The sequence below is a fragment of the Apiospora marii genome (assembly GCF_038362585.1).
Source record: "Apiospora marii strain CBS 49790 chromosome Unknown utg000002l_segment0_segment0, whole genome shotgun sequence".
Taxonomy (NCBI): Eukaryota; Fungi; Ascomycota; class Sordariomycetes; order Amphisphaeriales; family Apiosporaceae; genus Apiospora; species Apiospora marii.
In genome coordinates, this window is record NW_027117373.1 from 3,558,274 (window position 1) to 3,578,778 (window position 20,505).

The 20,505-nt window shown below is 55.6% G+C and overlaps 6 protein-coding genes across 6 annotated transcripts; 3 read left to right on the forward strand and 3 right to left on the reverse strand.

The window, feature by feature from the left end:
- Positions 1-75: 75 nt before the first annotated feature.
- Positions 76-3,687, reverse strand: PG985_002800 (uncharacterized protein; the record flags this gene model as incomplete). The annotated part of the gene is made up of 2 exons (XM_066822569.1): positions 76-1,422; positions 1,477-3,687. The coding sequence occupies 2 exons, from the start codon at positions 3,685-3,687 to the stop codon at positions 76-78; spliced, it is 3,558 nt and encodes a 1,185-aa protein (XP_066690001.1).
- Positions 3,688-4,776: 1,089 nt separating this feature from the next.
- On the reverse strand, positions 4,777-5,691 carry PG985_002801 (rRNA-processing UTP23; the record flags this gene model as incomplete). The annotated part of the gene is made up of 2 exons (XM_066822570.1): positions 4,777-5,531; positions 5,586-5,691. The coding sequence occupies 2 exons, from the start codon at positions 5,689-5,691 to the stop codon at positions 4,777-4,779; spliced, it is 861 nt and encodes a 286-aa protein (XP_066690002.1).
- Positions 5,692-6,338: 647 nt separating this feature from the next.
- PG985_002802 (PP2C-like protein) lies at positions 6,339-7,529 on the reverse strand (the record flags this gene model as incomplete). The annotated part of the gene is made up of 1 exon (XM_066822571.1): positions 6,339-7,529. The coding sequence occupies one exon, from the start codon at positions 7,527-7,529 to the stop codon at positions 6,339-6,341; it is 1,191 nt and encodes a 396-aa protein (XP_066690003.1).
- A 4,818-nt stretch (positions 7,530-12,347) lies between these two features.
- Positions 12,348-16,857, forward strand: PG985_002803 (PH domain-containing protein; the record flags this gene model as incomplete). The annotated part of the gene is given in 5 exon segments (XM_066822572.1): positions 12,348-12,783; positions 12,874-13,031; positions 13,137-15,205; positions 15,259-15,421; positions 15,439-16,857. 5 exon segments carry the CDS (start codon positions 12,348-12,350, stop codon positions 16,855-16,857), a joined length of 4,245 nt encoding a protein of 1,414 aa, XP_066690004.1.
- Positions 16,858-17,794: 937 nt separating this feature from the next.
- On the forward strand, positions 17,795-18,937 carry PG985_002804 (uncharacterized protein; the record flags this gene model as incomplete). Its single annotated transcript, XM_066822573.1, has 2 exons — positions 17,795-18,013; positions 18,104-18,937. 2 exons carry the CDS (start codon positions 17,795-17,797, stop codon positions 18,935-18,937), a joined length of 1,053 nt encoding a protein of 350 aa, XP_066690005.1.
- A 700-nt stretch (positions 18,938-19,637) lies between these two features.
- On the forward strand, positions 19,638-20,417 carry PG985_002805 (uncharacterized protein; the record flags this gene model as incomplete). Its single annotated transcript, XM_066822574.1, has 2 exons — positions 19,638-19,702; positions 19,766-20,417. 2 exons carry the CDS (start codon positions 19,638-19,640, stop codon positions 20,415-20,417), a joined length of 717 nt encoding a protein of 238 aa, XP_066690006.1.
- Positions 20,418-20,505: the final 88 nt, after the last annotated feature.

The following is a 20,505-nucleotide window of genomic DNA, read 5'->3' on the forward strand; positions in this document are numbered from 1 at the left end:
ACCACACTCAATGCTGCTGCTAAATGCAATTAAATGCCGCCCCAGAAGGGGCAGATTAAATAGAGGTAAAGGAGGCTATGCGAAGGTCATGGAGATCTCCTTTTCCTTGCCAAAGTCATCATCGCTGTCTGCCCACGGATCGTGCACTGCAATGTTAGGCAGCGTCTGGCTGGACTTTATCTCGGGCCGGGAAGAGAGTGGGGAGTCCTTGGCCGGTGGCGCCGGCGGCGAGGACGAGAGCGGATCCTCGTGGAATGAGGTATCGAAGCTCATGTGCACCGGAGAAAGTTCAGACTCGAAGTACGCCGCTGACGGGAGGGGACTGGTATAACCAAATCCGCTGGACAGGGTCGGGGTACGCTCCGAAGAGAGCCGCGGCCCCGGCGATGTTCCAACGCGCAAGGTCGCCGTGTTATCATCGCTCTTGGTCTCGCGGAGGTTACCCCGCGGGTTGTTCTCGGGGGACGAGGCGCCGAGCTTGATGGGCGGCAGAGTCGACTTAAGCTCCTTGGGTGCGACCGCGTCGGCCTCTTTGGCATGTTCCGCCTCGCTCGCGAGCTCGGCGCGCATCGCGTCGACGTCGAAGAGGACGCCGTGGTTGTTGCCGAGCTTGTCTTCGGTCCGTGAGGTCTCGGCCCCCTTTTGGTTCTTGTAGGCGTCCTCGTAAACCTCCCAGTCCTCCCGCTTGGCCTTCTTCTTGCGCGAGAAGAAGCCGCCGAGCACACCCTTCTTTCCGCTGCCCTGCTTGTCGAGCTCCTTGCGGGCCTCTTCGATCTCCTCGATCAGCTCCCGCTGCTGTTCTCTGTGTTGATCTGGGTCCGGATCCTCGATCTCGGTAAACTCGTCGCTCTCGACGAGCCACCCGGCCTCGCGCAGCAGCCTTGGCATGGCCTGTCGGTAATCCATGTGCCCGACAACAAACTCGGAGCAGTCCATATTCTCCACGCCGGGTATCCCCTCAACCGGTCCCAGGCCGGTGACTGTGCGGATACCACCGTTCGTCAGACGGAAGAGGTAACCCAAGATCCAGTCGTTACGGTTATATCCGTTTAGGAATCTGCCCGAGACGACCGTGCGACACTTGAGCCATTCGTCCTGCTTCGTGATCAGAGGTGCTCCGAAGAGGTACACGTTCTGGACCAGGCCATATGCGCCCTTCTTTGCCAGCTCCAAGAGACAGGAAAAGATGACCCGGGAGCCAAGGGAGTAGCCCACCAGGGTGATGGGTCTGGTTCCCAAGTTGCGGTCGATCAGCGAATCAGCTAGAATCAGACCGGCAGACCAGGCACGGTCGAGCGAGACCGCCCAGGGATTGTCGATTAGGTAGGCCAGCTTGGTGAGCACCACCGGCAGCTGCAGAGCAGCCATCAGACTGATCAGGATGGTGCTTCCCAATACTTGTTGGAGACCTTGGGTGAGAGCCTGGCATGAGGAGTTAGTAATGTGCCATTGGAACTTGGACTTGTTTTAACTTACCTCTGTAGCCAGAATATTGATGGTGTCACCCATACTGGTCAACATTTCCGGCTCCCACAGAATTGAGTAGATGTCACCCATGATGGGGTCGACCGTACTAAAAGGCAACCGGACATCATCGCTCGTGCTGGTCATCCATCCGGAGATGGTGATGATGAGGTTCACTCGCTTGTTGTTGTGCAGAGGGCGGTATTCAAACGTCCTCACGGCGCCCATTCTCTTGTTCGCAGCTCTGCCACCGATGACACTACCCGAGGCAGCAGCTGACGAAGTAATAATGGCGGCACCACCGGCGCCGGCCAAGAAAGAGCCTGTTCCGCCAACGCCAATGGTCGTAAAACCCGCGGCAAGACCAGCACCAATGAGGGGCGCGAGGAGACCAGCGGACAGGCCGATAACGAGACCGCCGCCCACGGTGGCAAGACCCATCATGACATACTTGCGCTTGAGGGCTAATTTTCGTCTGTTCTCAAGATGCTCATCCTCGTTCCAGTTCTCGGACTCGGCTTGTTGTTGCATCTCGAGCGCATCCGTAACACGCTTCTCAAAGCGGCAAATATCTATCCAAGGGATGTCGATGTCCTTGCCCACGCGTTCCAACAGGACTCTCGATCTGGCGTCATATATCGAGTCCGCAATCAGCACCAAGAAGAGATCGCAGAGTACGGTCCAGCGGAGGTCGATATCGAGCTTGGCTGTGCCGGGCAGCTGGGACGGCGTCTTGACATCGGGCATGTCCTCGCCATCATGCGCTTCGTAGGGCGGAGGCGCTTCCGCCGCTTGCTCCTCGCCAAACCTCGGGGTAACGGAAGACCTCGGACTCGCAATGCTCGCTGCCGCAGACCCAGGCTGGGAGTCTGCCATGGGGTTCTTCACTCTCGAGTTATGCATGAGCGCAGGGGTAAGGTCCTGGGGCATAACCCCATGCTCTGCTAATTGTTCGATCATGACCTGTTCGGCCGGGCTAATCTCCATATGCGCATAGAGTCGAACCATGATCTTCTGAGACCACATTTTCATCGCCTCGGCAGCCATTGTGATATCCTTCTTGGTCTTCTTGGTCTTTTCCATCGTCTCTGCCTCCTTCAGCATCTCGGATAGCTCCAGTCGTGTCGCACCTACGTATGCGATTCGTTGGCCCTCGGTGAGCAGGTCTTTTGTCGCCTGCAGTTGCGAAACCGCGTCCCTCTGTTCGTCCAAGTCGATGGCACTAGTGCCACTGACTTCGTTGAACAAGTACTTTGTGTTGCCGTCCATGCTCGTTTCGGAATCTGCGTCGTCGTCAACGAGCACACGCGTGTATCCCTTGCCGGCGCCGCCCAGCCCAGCGTAGACGTACTTCTCATCGTCTTCCTCATTGTGTTCTTTGGCCACAAGCCGGTCGTCGTCGTCGTAAATATCGTACGGCGCATACGCCGGCATCGTCTGCCAGCCCTCATCGTGATCCTCTTCTTCCTCCTTGTGGGGCGCGGTCAATTGCTGATGGGAGAACTCGGACATTATGTGCGCCGCGCTTGCCGTACTGCTGTCGCGGCTGTGATCGACAACAGGGCCCTTGCTTGTTCCCTCGGACATCTTCTTTGCCGCTTCTATCTCCTTAATCGAGGGTCCGGCGATGGAGGTAGCCGTGTCCGATCGCTGCCGGGCGGAGCTTGCCGGCTTTTCGGGCTCCGGCTCTTCCTTGGGTTTGCTGTCGCTCTGTGCAGGGGCGGCCAAAGGCGCGAAAGTCGCAGTCGAGGTCGGGACTGGTGTCTTGGAGCCGTCGTTCTCTGCAGGCTCGGGGTTGGGGGTTCGCGGGGTTGGAGTCGAGGGGACCGTTTGGAAGTCGTCATCATCGCTGTTGCCGGCCGATGACTTTCCCTCCTTTTCCGTCTTGGTAGGGACCGTTAAGCTTGCAGCTTTGGTTTGGGTCTTGGCCCCGGTGCCAGTGTCGGGCTTCTGCTCAGGAGAGCTCTTGGTGGACTTTTTGTCCGTATTCTTCTCATCTTTGGCTAGATCGTCACGCCCCGTAACTGCTGGCTCTGGTTCCGGTGGGGGGCTGGCATATTTTCTGATGGGCAGCCCGAAATCGTCATATTCTTGAACAGGTGCTACCGCCGCCATTGGTTTGTCTTGCTTTGCATGTGAATTCGAGTCTACGGGGCTGTTTTCCTTTGCGTTTTTGACGGGGTTCTTGGGTTCGACTGGGTCGGATTCCTCCGTCTCTGGCATAATATTTCTAATGGGGGCTCGAGGGGGTTTGCTTGGCTCCAAAAGGATGCTGCAGTCTGCCGTGGGGGTTTGATGTTGGGAGTTCCAACAACATTTATCAGATCAACAAGACTCGCATGCAGACAGGAGGAGAGGGTGGATAGCAGGTGTTGCTAGTGGTGGGTAGGTTGGCGCAATCAATTGTAGGAAGTAGTGTAGCATTCAAAGGGTCCCGGCACGAAGCGGCGAAGAATCGCCCGACCTAGGAGGTTGTTGATGCAATCAAATAAAAATAATGGAACTTGCGGTTAGTTGCCTGGAGCCTGGCTCTGGGTGTATGCATGTAACTAGCAACACCCAAGGGTGAAACGACCCATTCCATTCCCATCGACAGCTTGAGGTTTGCCATAAAGGAACAGCAATCATTTTCGACTTCTCCCACGTGCCTCCCTTTCAGAGACGGCCGGCAATCCCCATTTAACGTTGGGTCAAAGCGATGGTGGTCTGGTGCTTGTTCCTGATTCTGAGGTCCCAAAGAATGGAGTTTTTGGGGTCAAATCACCAGTGTCAGGCAGGGCCGCAGGACGAGCTAACCCACTAAAGGAGGGTCCTAGGGGGGTCGCGTAAAACATCCGATGTGCTACAGAGCAGCACAGAAGGTAACACTGATGACTGATAACCTCAAGGTCGCTGGTACATTTGCTGGAATAGACTCGAGACATGAATCCGATGTCAGCCGCATATCGACAGGTAGCCGATTTCTTCTACCACGATTCTGGTTCCTGCGAGTTTGGAAAGAAACCCCATGGATGTGTTTTTGGTGCGACGCCTTATGGAACTTTACGCACCTCCTGGTTATACCAATGTAGGCAGTGATCAGCATTGTCATCAGAAGATATATACATGCATCAGTAGGATGTCAAATATTCGGCATATTACAGGAGCTTATAGATGGTATCAATTGCTCTCTAAATCAATAGGAAGCCATCCCTTGTACACGGCGATGGCCCCCTTTTTCATAACCGCGAACGCCTAGCAATGCCTATAGAAATGGTCGCGAATCGTTCAATCCGCCAGTAGTCAGTCACCTTCTTTGCTAAGTACACATCCCTATGCCTCGACAGCCTCCTCGGCGCCATGGGACTCTCCAGCCTCAGTGGTGCCTGCAGCTTCGTCCTTGGAGCCAGCTGCAGACTTGTTTTTCCGCTTGCGCTTTCGCTTGGGTCCTTCTGCCGAGGCCTCTGCGCCCTCTCCGGTTGCCGGAGTGGCCTTGGGTTTAGAAACGGCACCGTCGGTAGGCTTCTTCTTGGGCTTCTTCACTGACAGCGGGTTGGGTCCCTTGGCCTTCTTGACCAACTTCCCACCGACCCGTTGCGACTCGTCTTCGTCGTCTTCGTCCCTCTTTCTCTTGCCTCCAGGTCGAAGGATTTCGGCGCGCAGCTTGGCGCGCTCATCCCGCGATCGTTGAGCAACGGAGCCTGGCGCCATGGGCTCCAGAATTAAGACACTCCGCGAAATGTAGAGCAGCGGCACTCCTTGGACGCCGCGGAAGTAGCTGCGGGTGTTGATGTCGTTTGTTCCTAGGCAGTAGTGGAAGGCGTTCTTGCCAGAGCCTTTCGGGTCGATACAGCTCGACAGGCATTCGAGTTCGGGTAGCGGTTCGGGGTGCGTTTCCGGAGTATGGCCGCATCTACGTCTTTCGAAGGTCTTTCCCAGAGTGATCGCATCCTCCACGCCCGGCTCTCCTTTGCTGCTGTATAACTTCCTCATCGTGCATGTGGTGACGAGCGGCTTGATGTCCTTGGCTTGCAGATTTTGCTGGAGACCTTTGACGAAGTCCATTTTGAACCGGCATGCATCCGCCACTGTCTGCAATCAGTAACCCATCGAAAACAGTCCGAGATTTCGAAGCGACTTACGAATTGAAGAGTCCACGAGGACCTGGTAGGGTGTCCTAAAGCCGAAGTTCATGCAGTACTGTGACATGACCTTGCGGTACTGCTTCGCTCTCTTGGCGCGAGGCATTTTGGGCGACTGGTCGACCTCAAGATGGGCCAAATCGGCGAGTGTTTATGGGTACAAGGTCACGCGTGAAGCCGGTGGGCAAAGTTGTCGGGTCTATTGAGCACGGCTGCCGTCACAGATGCTCGAGATGTTGTCGAAAAAGTTCCATTTGGAAATTTGACTGGAGCTTCGATTAGATAAGAGGCATGGGCCCATAAATAAATTTACCCCCACCCTGCCTGCCGCCCTGCAGCTAATTACATGTAAGTACGGAACCAATTCCGGCACTACTAATAAACTTGAATTATACTAACGCCGTTTAACGCCATGGAGCTGAACTGCCTTTCATGCTGTTGAAATCTAATGACAGTCTGAATACCTATGTAAACAAGAAATGATTCGCTTGCTGCAATGTCGCCCCCGAAATTGACTAGTAACCCATACCTTGTGCTCCTGGCACGATATCATGGCTGAATCGACAACCCCTAACAGATAAAAAGCTTGTTGGGTCATCACCAAATTATGTAGCATCGAACGATGCGGACCTCAACCTCGATCTGTTTCTTCCGGAACCTCATTCCGTATTACGCTGGCATAGTCCAGCAACGACGCTGATATCGTCAAGTTTCCCTTCTTCACAGTTAGCATCAAGATATGGCTTCTTCCGCCTAACGGAGGATCTTACCTCCTTCACTGGCCAGCCCCTCGTCGATAGCATGTTCCATGAATGGGCTTTCTGCAAAGGGGTCGAGTGCAATAACCTTGGCAGCCTTCATGAGCTCCTCCGCGACGAAGTCCATGCCCCCGTTAGCCCCATGTTTCCTATCGCCGCCTGCTTGCCCGCCTTGCCCGCTCTCCCAGCGCTCCACGCTCGCAGAGACGTTCTCGACGATTTCGTGTGACCACAGGTTGTCGATAACACCATCAGACATGGCGAGCACGACATCTCCTTCCTTTAGCTCGACCGTCTCCATGGCGGCATTTTCGTTGGGGGTATCCGGGCTGTTGGTGCCCAGTTGACGGGGGCAGTCGAACCAGTGCCACTGTTCCGTAGTTTTGTAGACCATCTCGCGCTGGCTTGGGCGGACGACCATGACCTGCGAGTCGCCCAGGTTCGTCACGTACAGTAAAGGTTTCGGCTCGCCGCCGTTCTTGTAGTGCAACTGCGCGCCGCAGGCTGTCGTGGTGCCCAAACATTCTGAAGGCCCACTAGTAGCCTCCAGCGTCCTCTCGTACGCCGTCTGGAGATACGCGACCGGGTTCGGCGTGTAGACCTCTCCTGCCGGCCGCGATCTTGCGATGTCCTCCTCCATTGCCGACGCCCAGAAGTGCAGAATCAGCCGCGACCAGAGACCTGCATGGCCCCGCGGGCGCCGTGACCATGCACCCACGCCGTCATTGGCGCAGATGAATCGATCGCTCGCATAGACGGCGTCGTCACCGTTGGTCCAGCCGCGAATCAGCTCGCCGCCGACGAAGACGCGCTTGTCGCGACTCTGGTGGTGCGTGCTGAGGGGGTCGCTGAAAGAGCCCGCCGGCGGGCTGTAGAACGGCGGCGGAAAGGGGCGCGGCGCTCGTTTGGCAAACAGGGCGAAGCCCGTCTCGAAGCGGAAAGGCAGTCGTGCGGAGGATGTCTCTGACGAGGGCGACGGGGGCGCGAGGACGGAGGATTTTACTACGAGTTCATCTTCATCGGCTTCGTGACTACTACGGGCGGCGACTTGCGGCGAGGCTCGCGTGTGGGCAACATACGATCGACAACTAAAATGGAGAAAGGTCCGCTGGGGACGGCAGGATAGCGCTGCTGTTCTGCTGAGGGTGGACGCCAGGAGATGAATTGGGAGAGGTGACCTCCTCATTCCCGCGACCAGGTCAGCCCAAGACCTAGGAGCGAACTTACAATGCAGCCAGAATCAAAATGCGCGGTGCGATACAAGATCGTGTACCAGTGTTTCTGGTGTCGCACGCTGGAGAGTGTCGTAAAGTGGTACTCCGGAGTTCCGATGACGGCATTTGGGGAAGCTTGCTGGAGCCATCGGCGCCTGCTGTAAGCCGCCGTTAAACCCATGGGCCCCTAGGCCCCTACTCCGAGCTCGCAGGGCAATTGCGAGACATTGACATTCACATGGCGTGTTTCAAGCACGAGATCCACGGATATCTAACGAAGCCCCGTTGTTAAATATGTGTCGGATATTGGTAAATAATACCTGGCCTGGCCGTTGGCACATTCGCTTTTTCTCTAGGTACTCTGCCTCGGATACTGCTTCAAAGTATAAATGACATCATTGTTGCATGCGGCTGAATCCCTAGCAAATAGATGCAAGTTGTCCGCGGCGACAAGAATGCTTGAGTAACCCATTAGCAAGCAGACTTGTCGAGACGGAACACCCGCACTGCCGCCAGCCACCCTGGCACAGAGAAGAATGGAAGAAGAAGTTTTTCATTCATGTAATCTCTCTCATTCTTGTTCGAGAAATTGCGTCGGTGGTCCAGACTCTCTCCAGATGGCACTGGCCAAGGAGCAGTAATATTAGATGACGTCGATGAAGAAGCTCTAGAAGCAAATAGTTTCCCGTCCTCAATCTCATCTGTCCCGGGTCGAGAACCGCAGCAGCTCATGAGGATGACGGGCATTTCACGATCTGCGATGTCCTGCGCCAGGTGCCCGGGTTATGACTATTGTACGATCTACAAATAATGTGGTGGTTTGGAGAATATCACAATTCGCAGAACAGGATGGCTGCAGTAGAAACGCGCGTCCCGGTGGGCTTAGACAGGAGGATCGGACTTGGGGGCATTGAATGGTCAACTGGAAGGCTTGACCTAATGAATCAGTCAATCAATCAATGAATAACCTACAGACGACAAAACATCAATTGGTCACCCGCCTATTCCCCTGAGCCGTCATCCGCGTGTGGAATCTTAAACCAACTCGTACTGCTGTGCCAAGCCCGCCAAGCTGAGGCTTTCACCGAGAGTACTGTGCTGTGCGTCCACTACGTGATACTGACACGCTTGTTAGTAGAGGATGATGAAGGTTGGCATGTATTTGAAAGGTTCATCGAATTGTATCTTGGTCTTACCTAAAAGATTAAGCCATAAAACAACCCATCTTGCAGATTGCGCGATAGCATATTGATGAAACGTGGTGCTTCACAGAACCGCCATTGGCAACCAACATGGCTGATCACTAAAGTCCATTCACAGAGCCCAGTGTTCGGTCCAGTAACGGCGGGTGCCAGAACTTTAGCGCTGGACGTGGCCAGGCCTTCAGCCCCACAGCTTGGAGGGGGTCAGGGGGTTGGGGTTTTTTTTCTCTCTCCATTTGCAACGACATACTAATGTACATCCAAGGTTGCAACATGCCGGTGTTACCGGCACTACCGGATATCATGGCATTTTGCTGCTAGGGACTCAAGACATGAAGAATGCTGTTCACGCAGCAGCACCTATCCAGAGGGATCCGTCTCACCCGCGCACCCGCGCCGCTTCCAAACCCAATGGCTTGGTAACAAAAACAGGGGCCACCGTCGGCGAACCTCATGGTGGTGGAGTGACTTAGGCTTGTAATACATCACGTATTTGGTGGGAATGCAAGGAATGCAGCAGCTGTCAGCTACGAAAATTGCGAAATACCCCCGTAGTGTATTTGTACCTGCACCAGTGTGCTTTATGGTAATGCAATATATAATTCAGCTAATGCCCAGTGCCACTACCGGCTGGTTTGTAAGTACCTACCGTATGCAATAGGTGGCCATGATATCTTCAGGTCTCACTTCTACCTTGTCTGAACAACAGCATCGCATCGCACGTTCGCGCGGCCTGCTGAGAAGCCCACGCCTCCCCTTGCTTTAAATTGAGCCGGCCAAGCAATGCAGATACTCGGCCTGCTGCACTTATGCCAAATAGTACGTAGGCCTTGCCCAAAGGCGCCGCCGAGCCCGGGGCGTGTAAGTGATAAATGCTGCCGTAAGAACATTTGGACTGGTCATAGACGGAGCTAGGCTATCTTGGCTTTGCTTATCCGTACCTACATAACCCAATGATTGCAAGAGAAAAGAGGTGGCCGGGAGGCATGATTTCGTATCTCGTACTCCGTATTTCTTCCTTTTCCCCTCTCCCTCTCTTTACCAGAAACTGACTGTGCGTCTGCTTGCTTGCATGCATTCAGCTCTAGCAATGCAGAGTTCACGAAGAGCCGTTCCGGATATATGTAGGTGTGTATGGTGTGCTACTGGCTATCTACTATATGTATATCACGATGCCCATACAATAAGAAGAAAAGACTGGAGCGCGAGTTTATTTTATTTTTTACCTCCGGAACACTGCAACCTCCCAAACCCTCCGCTACCTTGCTTGCTTCAAGGTGAAAGTTGCATTCCGGCCCTTGTTGCGCGGCCTTGGTAGTGGGGCTTAGTTCCCCTCTCAGTCCCGCGCTTGTTCGTGTCCCTGTAAATACTGCGAGTAGGAAAGATCGGATAGCGTCATACGACTTACACCACCGCCTCCCATTATTCCTACCAGCCAATGGTAATACATCCTCCGAACTACGTAGCCAATCCGCCCGTGGTTGGGCTGGGTTGTTTGACGGGGCATCTTGGCTGGCTACCCTAGGTAATACGTAAGTCGCTGTGTAGGTCGCGTAGGTCGCGATCAAGAGCATTGATGGAAGAAAATATATTTCGTTGCACCTGCATTTCTCCCTGCTTGGCCGAGTCCTCACGAGCTTGCGACAAACCTTCTTTTTACCTCTCCTCCCGGCTAATACGGGCCATTTTTACAATCGCAGCCTTGCCGTCCTGACCTCTGGGAGCAAATCGGTTCTTGCGCAGACACCGGTTTTGAGTTTTGGGCTTTCGAGGCACGGGAGAACCCTCTTTGACACTTTGAGACCGGACGACCAGGATTAAATCTTTTTTAGAGTCCGCCCCCGACTCTTCCGCCAGATCCCATCCTGAGACGACGACAGACAGTCAATCCGAACGTGGGTGTCCAATAGAATACGGTTGACGCGCACTTACTCGCACCTCGTTCGAGCGAAACCTGATTCAGGAGCCAGCGCTGGGGAAGTTTCAGCAGCCGGTGGGATTTCTTTCCTCTATCACATTATTGTTTGTCTCGGGGCTCTTCCTATATCGACGTTCGTTTGCGCCTCTTTTTGATGAACACGGCCCTGTGTCGCGCCAACCCGACGAGCAGTTGAAGCAAGTGAAAGTGAGTAGTTGATGCTCTCCATCTCTATAAGCCGAACCCAAGTCCCCATTCCGCCCGCCCCCCAAGCGCCCTTGTGCCCCCTGTGCCAAGGGACCTCACCTGGACGGCGAACAAGCTACGAATCCGGCCAAAATCCACCCAAACCAGCCCCTTGCTCTATTCGTATTCTTAACCCGACTCGCCGGAGACTGAAGAAGCGCCTCGTCCGCCCGCTGCTTTGTAATATCTCCACGTTGAGCTCGGGGAAGTCTTTCGGTCCTTTCTACCCATCTTTCCCCTTAACTTTTCGACTGGGACGACCAACCGGCAGAGAGACGCGCGACAGTGACGGACAGTCGGACAAGCAGAATTTGGTTGACGAATGCTGATGATCGACTGTGCATGATAGAGATAAGCGACCAGCACTGCAATTCTCGGTGGTGGGTCTTGCCAACACCGGCAGCTCAAATCGCCTTGAGCTTTGGGTCGGCCACATCATCGCTGCTGCTGTTGCAAACCGGCAGAGTGTGTCAACAACAACCACACACATATAGACCTCCTCTGGCGGGTCGCCGAGAGTTTCTGGTTCACGATGGTGCGAAATCGAGGTTCGTATATTCTTTTCTTGCTTCTTGGATTCTTCTTCTCCCTCCCCATCCATCTGCTACGAAGTGATGCAGTCCCGCCTTTCATCTTCCTCCTCGGCCCACCATGGTACTTTCCAATCCCTCTTGATCCATACTCGGGTGTTGGCAGTACACGTATTATTAGATGCGTCACTTGGCTTCCCCTGTATCACGGAGCTTCGGCGCACATACTGTACGAAGACGTGAAGGCGTAGCTGTGCACAAGGCAGCAAATGACATGACCAAATGCCCTCTTCTTGGAGTGCTTCCAATAGTAGCGCTCGCACCACAAGCCAATAGCTTAGTACTTTGGTTGGGCTTTTTTTCAGCTTCTGTGTCAGTGACAATAGCTGACCGAGTGGCCGCCTGCTGCCATCTACTACGCCCTCTTGCTCCGTACCCATCGGTGAATGCACACAGACGCCTGAGAAAAGTTGAGGGACTGCCCGAGAGTTTGTTGATCGCTCGCGACTTTGACCTTCGAGCTGACGACTTTTTGTTGCTTGTTTGCTGATGAGCTGCACCTGAGCCCATTCTCTATTTGTTTGCCACTCCTTCCTTTTGACCCTTATATTGCTGTTTTGAAGCACGTTCATTCATCACATTCCTCAAGTGCAGGAATTATCAAAAACAGGGTCGATCACCCTCGCCGTTAGGCACTTAGCAGCAGAGCTCGGCTCAGTGTGCCGGACAAAGAGGGCCAGCTCTCCCACAGTCCCTTTAGGCATTGCTGGGCATCCATCGTTTTATTCGGCATTTCCTATTAATTAGGACTTTTTGCCAAGCCGAGGCCATAATAATAATCTGCAATGGGCATCATGCTAATCATGCCCTATTGAGCCAACAGTCCTCTCTTTTATGTCCCAGTTTTCTGGGAATCCAAGAGACTCCTTTACTGGTTCGCCGAACTCAACGTCACCTGCCAACGACGCCGCTCCAAAACCCGACTTTGGTCTCAATCAACGCGGCGAGCGCACATCGCTACCGGCTTTTGGAAGATTTCGCTCCAACTCAGCCCGCCTGCCATCCACACCAGTGCCGTCATCGCCGATACGCGACAAACATGATATTTCGCCTCTAGCCGACTCGCCCATTCAACCACCCAAGCGCACCCCAGGTCGCAACAGAAGTTCGTCGCGACCTTTGTCTATGGTGCAAACCTACCAACCGCACCTCATGGACGTCACCGAAGATACCATCCCGGAGCTGCAGCCCATCTTCACCTTCCTCAACAGCCATGCAAACAAGCTGTACCAAGAGGGCTATTTCCTGAAGCTTGACGACCAGAACATACGTGCGTAACTCCCCCAAGGCGACCATCCGATTGTTGATGCTGCAAGCCCAGTCAAGTCAAGTCATGCATGGTGCTAACCCCCCAGTTTAGAGGGTCGTCCGAACCCAGACAGGACGTGGACAGAATGTTTCGCCCAACTTGTCGGCACCGTGTTGTCGCTATGGGATGCCAGCGAACTGGACACAGCCGGCGAAGAAGGCGAGGTGCTCCCCAAGTTCATCAATCTGACTGATGCGACAATCAAGATGGTATGTGATACGAAGGGGCATTGCGCGCTGAACAGTTCAGGATCACGACCCCGCACCATCCGCGACGGCCGAAGCGAAGTGAGTGAGTGCTGACTGGAATAACAGATCGATTCGTTACCGACGCGATCTCCCGACGAAAAGCCACTCCAGAACATTCTGAGCATCAACACGGCTGGAAGGAATCGATACTTGATGCATTTCAACTCGCGCCACTCGCTTGTGCAATGGACTGCCAGCATCCGACTTTCGATATACGAGCACTCGACGCTGCAGGAGGCCTACACCGGAGCTCTGATCGCAGGAAAGGGAAAGACTTTGAACAACATTGCAATCATCATGGAGCGATCCCGGGTCGTGACGCAGGAATGGGTACGAGTGCGTTTTGGTGCTGGAGTACCGTGGAAACGCTGCTGGTGCGTTATCTCGCCTCCGGACGAGAAGGAGTATATGAAGCTCCAGAAAGAGATGAAAAAGAGGTCTCCGTACGATCGCTCGCACGCACCAATACTCAAGGGCGACATAAGATTCTACGAAAGCAAGGTCGAAGGGAAGAAGCAGAAGAAGGCGAAACCAGTTGCGACTATCACGGATGCGTATTCGGCCTACGCCATCTACCCTCAGGCAAAGTCCTTGATCGATGCCTCCACGTTGATCAAGATCGAAGGCGACATCACCATTCATTCGGATCCGCCTTCGTCTACCGAGGGGTTCGTGTTCATCATGCCGGAAGTCCATCCGGCCGTGAGTGGCTTCGAGACGATGCTACGATCCTTGTTTCCCTGTTGGGACACGTTTGGCCTGTATGGTCGTCCGGGTAGGCTGGTCGCCAGCACCATTGACCCTCGATCGTTGATGTTTGCTATGCCAAAGCACAGACGCTATGGATACTTGGAGGTGTTGGATGTCAATGGACTGATCTTGACGGACGGGAGCCAGGGCTGGTCAGAGAAGGACTGGAGAAAGCAACTCAAAGATTTAACAGGGCAGCGTATGACCAGCATCGCCGACGAACCCAGCAGCGCCACCCACAGCCGGACAAACAGCAAGAGGCTCAGTTTTGGACAGGGTGCGGATGGTGCGGGCAAGCCACGAGTGGGTTTTGCCGAAGGGGGTCCCCCTTCCGCTCGTTCTTCGCGATCGATGTCTCTCAGCAGCCGACCTCTGCCGAGGACCGATTCGGCTCCTCCGGACCATAACCGCGAACGTGCGCCTTCGGCAATGGCTGGTGCTGGCAAGTCTGGACACGCTAGAAATGCGTCAGACTCCAACGTAGCCTCTGGCGCGCCGCCACCGCCGCCGCTTCACTCCGATTCCCCTGTCGGCACCGGCCCATTTGGACGGGGTCCACCCCGTCAGTTCGTAAACGATCTTGCCGCAACTCCAGAACGCATGAGTTCGGACGAAGAGCGAGGGCCTCCAAATTTGGAAGCAATGCGGTCGCTTCAGACGCCAGAGCCAGTATCTCAACCGCCTGCATTCTCCCATGCCCCGGGTGCAAGACCCAACCAAAGGCCATACCACTCGCCTGAGATGCGCCGCGCAAACAGTCGGATGTCGGTCAATACGCTCACCCAGCTGGCGCAGGCCGGTGGCATTGGCGGGGTTGGCCAACAGAATGGATGGGATGCTGAGAAACAGCGGCCCGGTGCGGATGGTCCCCTGGCTGCTGGTCCCGCGGGCCAACGAGGTCCTCCGGTGCCTGCTCACTCGTCCAGCCCCGGGATAGCTCCTAATGCGGGCCATCGTGACAATGGAAGCGAGGGTCGCCGCTCACCTGCCATGCCCCCTGGCATGCCTCCTCCTGGACTTCGTCTTAACACGAAGATGTCCAAGTCCTCTTTGAATCATGAGATGGCTCCGAGCCCCGTATTCCGTGGGCCTAGTCCAGGCTCTCGCCCACAAACCCCCGATATGCGCAGCCCGGCTTACGGGCCAGGAGCTGGGCCTGGATTTGATCAGCGGCCTCCGCCTGGGCGAGGACAGCCTCCTCACATGATGAACGGTCGTGGACCTCCCCCAGGAAACATGGGGCCACCACCTGGTCGCGGACCCCCCGGACCAGGCGGGCCTCAACCTCAGATGGGACGAGGGGGCTACCGTGGCCCGCCGGGCACTGGAGGACCGGGTTCAAGACCAACAACTCCTGGTGGAAGCCGGCGGGGACCACCGCCCCTGTAAACACGTCGCCTCCCATTCACCGAAAGCCACTACCAGCTCGATCTGATAGCCTTCAAAGCCGGTTAGACGATTCCGTTCCTGGCTCAGCGGCAGCCTCGAGTAACGGCAGTTTCACCCGCGCGCTTGATCCCAGCGTACTCGCCCAGATTCATGCGAGCAACTCCAGCAGCAGGAGCACACCCCACCCCAGCAGCTACCAGAACTGCCCCAAGGTATAGTACCTCAGCAGGGCGTGATAGGCGTAATACGTCATAACACCAGTCATAGCTACGCAAGCAGTTATGACTCGGCAGAGAGCCCCGATTACGCTAGTACCAGGCCGTCCACAGACACAGCTGCCTCTGTGGAGAGGCCGCGCGCCGGCGTTCTCCGAACCGTAGGCGACGAATCGCAGGGGCCGTCTTCCAACATCCCGAATGTTGATTTTGGACCTACCTTCAACTTCGCGAACCCGGCTCGTAATAAGACTCCGACGCCCGGGTTTGCTTCACCCCCTCGATCGTTTTCGCCTGGCCCACGATCATTCTCCCCTGCGCCGCTGCAGCCGAGAAAGTCCCCCGCCCCTGATGCGGCACAAAATCAGCCGCATATCAACGAGACCAACGCTCGCCGGAGCGTAGTATGGCAACCTGCAGGAGGCCAGGGAAACTCTGACAGCTCGGGCAGTCATGGTCTCTCGGCTGAGCAATTTGTTCAACAACGCGCTGCTGCTGCATCCACGCCGATGTATGCGCACCAGCGCCAGTCTTCGGGCTTTTCGCTGGGCGCACTCGGCGGATACCGTACTGGAACACCAACGCCACCCCTTGAGCGAAACAATAGTCCCCGTGACTATATGGGCAGCCACTCTCGATCCACCTCTCAGGATCTGCTCCAGCGACCATTCGGCACGCACTCTCGATCTACGTCGCAGGATCTACTCCAACGACCCAGCTCCAGAGGCGCAGGTGCTGTACTGGGTGGCCAGAGCGGCCAAGGGGACTCGCGGCTCTCGGCAAGAGAGCAAGAGCAGGTGGCGCGCATGACCGGTACGCCATTGGTCAATATGGCAGCCAACAACAACAAATCTCCCCCGCAGCAGCAGCAGGGACCACCCACTCTCTTCGGTACCATTGAAACGAGAGAGCGAGAGAGACAGCAGGCGAAGCAAGGGTACAGTGGCCATGCGATGCAACAAGCAATCGACCAACGCCGAATGCAGCAGCAGCAGCAACAGCAGCAGCAGCAGTACCAGCAGCAGCAGAGCTACCAGAACTTTGGGCAGCCAATGTCTCCGGGAGGTATGCCCATGTCCCCAGGGGGCATGCCGATGTCCCCGGGAGGTATGCCGCCCCCTTCTGGAATGTACTCGAACCTGAACACGAGTCGAAGCATGCTGGCTGGCCGTCAGTCGCCGGGGCCGCAAGCCATGGGATATCCGCAGAACTTTGCTGGAGGCGGAGCTCAAGGATATGGGCAGGGCGGCGGGTGGAACAGCCCGGGTCCCAACTCCCCCCGCCAAGGGGGCTACGCGGCGCCGCAGGGTCAGTTCTCACCACCTTTTAGCCCACCCCCTGGCCAGATCCCTAGGGTTATGAGCCCGCAGCAGGCACAACAGGGTCGGGGCCAGCAGGGCTTTCAGCCAGGTTACCACGGACAGGCTTTCTAGAAGTTGTCTTGTTTCGAGTAGGGATACGTACGACGTAACGACACCTAAGCTTGTAGGATTATTTGCATATACAACTGGAAGTTGACTGATAGCGATTCAAGATTGAGTTTTTAAGACACATAGGAAGGGAAGCAGCATGACGGGGGAGGGTTCATCATAGGGGCAACTTAATTTGAGCCTGATAGACGAGTCGCCCTGGGATGTTTCTCCAGGGCGAAAATACGCATGATTGGGGGCATTCAAGCATTGGCATAGCACAGTTTGCATTGCATATGTAGGCTAGGGGTTCTTCTGTTGATACCTTTTTCTTCATCTTCTTCATTCTTCGCGTTTCTTGGTTCTTTGGCATTGCCTCGCTTTAGGGATACTAGTAGGCTATCTAGATAGTCTGATATAATAAAAAAGTAGAAAGGTCAAATACTCATCCATATGGTGCCATCGTCCGGTATCCGCCTCCAGCTGAGACGAGTGTCGAATGAATGACTCGCAACTTGCAACTTGGTGCCTTGCTAACACAGGTACCTTGCTAGCGGACTGGCTAGTGACACAGATGCTGTCCGCTAAATTAAATGGGCCACCCGACGATAAGGCTCACGATATCGGGAAGGCAAACAAACAAACCCATGCTGGCGGGAGTGGGCGTCATCTTTGCCGAGGCTAGTCATGTCATAGAAGCAGTGGTGGAACTCATGTGCTGCCATGAATCTGGGGTGCCTGCCTGTCTTTCACATGCCCATACTGATACTGGTCTAGTCGCCGAAATCGTTGCTTTTTCTTCTTTATTTCTTGACTGTCAACAGGTTTCACGCTCGTTCAGCACACACCAACGAACCCCCAGTACAGTAGACCGATCCTTTTGTTTTCACCGTTTATTTGTTTTCTTCCTCCACAGCAATCGACGTCGCGAAAGATCTTGCGAAAAGAAACACAAGAAGCCATGCCGCAAAACGCTCCCGCCCCCGGGGTGGCGCCTACTGCCGAACAGCTCGAGCCCGTCAAGGCCGCGGTCCGCGCCCTGCTGCACCAGCCCGAGTACGACGACGGTTCCGCCGGGCCGGTGCTCGTCCGGCTCGCCTGGCACTCGGCTGGTACGTATTGTAAGGAGACGAATACCGGCGGCTCGAACGGGGCGGGTATGCGATACGAGAAGGAAGGTGTAAGTCGTTGTCGTTTTGCGCATGATGGCGCCCAGATTGCCGTTCCCCGTAACGTTCCATACTGACAAGTCGTGCGTGCTTCTATACAGGGCGACCCAGCCAACGCCGGCTTACAGCATGCCCGCGCCTTCCTCGAGCCCATCAAGTCGCAATTCCCCTTCATTTCCTACGCCGACCTCTGGACCGTCGCGGCCACCGTGGCCGTCGCCGAGATGGGCGGGCCTTCTGTGCCGTGGCAGGGCGGGCGCACCGACTACGTTGACGACGCCAAGGTGCCGCCGCGGGGCCGCCTGCCCGATGGCGCCCAGGGCGCGGACCACCTGCGCTTCATCTTCTACCGCATGGGCTTCAACGACCAGGAGATCGTCGCCCTCAGCGGCGCGCACAACCTGGGCCGCTGCCACGGCGACCGCAGCGGCTTCGAGGGCAAATGGGTCAACAACCCGACCCGGTTCTCGAACCAGTACTTCAAGCTCCTGCTCAAGTTCGAGGGCGAGTGGAAGAAGACGACGCTCGCCAACGGGCTGCAGCAGTTCGTCTACGTCGACGAGGACTTGGCGGGTGCCGAGGAGGGCGAAGAGAAGGAGGAGGGGCTGATGATGCTCCCGACCGACATGAGTCTGATCAGCGACCCCAAGTTCCGGGCGTGGGTCGAGAAGTACGCGGCGGACCAGGATCTGTTCTTCCGCGACTTCGCGGCCGTCTTCGCCAAGCTGCTCGAGCTGGGCATCCGGCGCGACGCCGAGGGCCGCGTGGTCAACGACGACAACGTAGAGGATGGATACCGCAGTGCGCCCAAGAAGAGCGACGCGCCCGAGGCGCCGGCGAAGTCGCAAGGGGCCGGCCAAGCTGGAAACGAGGCGGCACCGCTGCAGGAGGAGAACGAGAAGTATCGCCGGAGGGCGGGCGGGGCGAAGCTGTGAGACGGTGCTGGATGATACATGATACGATGACTAGACGGGGGTGGGCAGAAGCGTATGTGTGTGCGATGCGGTATGGGAGGAGATAGACATACACAGAGAGAGATAGAGAGTGTGTTACTGGCGTTTATGAAACAGGGCTGGCAGGGCGGCCTTTGAGCTTTAGACTAGATTCCGCGAGGGGTCTTACTTCGTCATAGAGAGATGATACAGCTGGGCAGAATAGAAGAGACCGCTGTTTTAGAGGCGTCCTTTCATAGAATACATCTTCTTGCTACTTTACAGCTGGATATGACTTGATTAAAGTTTCAGGGGCTTGTCTCGCCAGCTATCGTGTCGCTGCCAGGTGGCCCAGAGCAACTACTTCAAATCCGATCACTGCCTAAATGTTATGGGCCTGCTCTGGCGGGTTCTGGAAGCACGCCGGTTCCCTTTATGCTAGTATCAAACGTTGTTGTGTGCAACTCAGGCATTCCATTTTGACGGGCGTGTTTATGAATGTTTCGGTCAGTCTGGGTGGCATTGTAGCAAATCCATTATCGTAGGCCAGATGAGGCAGTTACCTCGTTCATGAGGTTCTCTGTCGTTCCTGCCGCCTATATAGTGGCGCCCTCCCCTCGTTCCCAGCTTACCCAGGTCACAAGCCAAGCAGCCGACACTTCTTTCTAAACAAACACAGCTGGGCGCTGTAAGATCATACAAGATGGACGAAAGCACCACACCTATTGCATCGGTCCAGTCGGGCGACAAGTCCAAGGCGACGAATATGTAAGTGAACCATCAGGCCAGGAGAAGCGGCCACTATATTTTAAACTAAACAAACTCTCATAGGGGCTCTATCACCCTGAGACTTGCTGGCGAGAGCTTCAGTGTGCCGCGCAACATCATTTGGCGCCCTTGCGGCTACGTTCAGGACAACCTCAAGGATGCTGGTGACGATGGTTCTTTGGCTCCCATCGACCTACCTTGGGATGACGATGTCGCCCCCGAGACATTGGAGTGGTTTCTCAACCTCCTATTGGGATTAGACCCCACGGGCGAAGGAAATGGTGGCTTTGTCCACGTTCTGGATATCTACGGCCCGGATGAGAACCGGATCGAGTGCCTCGCTGCTCTGCCCCGACTGGAGAAGCTTTGTGCGTTGATGGAGTGCAATGGCATTCAGAAGCCCGTTCGACGCGCCGCCATGCAGATCATTCGGCAGATCCACGTCCCACAGGACACCGACGCCGACCTGAAGCAATCGGTCCAGCAATTCGACGCTGCCTACAGAGCCTGGTCGGAAACGGATACGCTCGTCCAGCACTGGACACTTATCAAGTTCTGTACTGTTGTCGACGTCGGCCACGCCCTGTCTCTCGAGCCCGATGTCAGTGAGCAGTTCCGAGAGCGAGCCCTTGCCCACTATGAGGCCTCGGTCCGTCGCAAGGCTGCTGCTTCTGGTGGCGGAGGAGCAGCCAGCACGGGGGACGTTGCTGCTTAAATATCTCGGAAGTCGCCATGAGACACCTCTTTGCTCCATGTTCCTTCCATCTGTTGAGCATACTTGCAAGTACGCCAAGCCAAGAAGG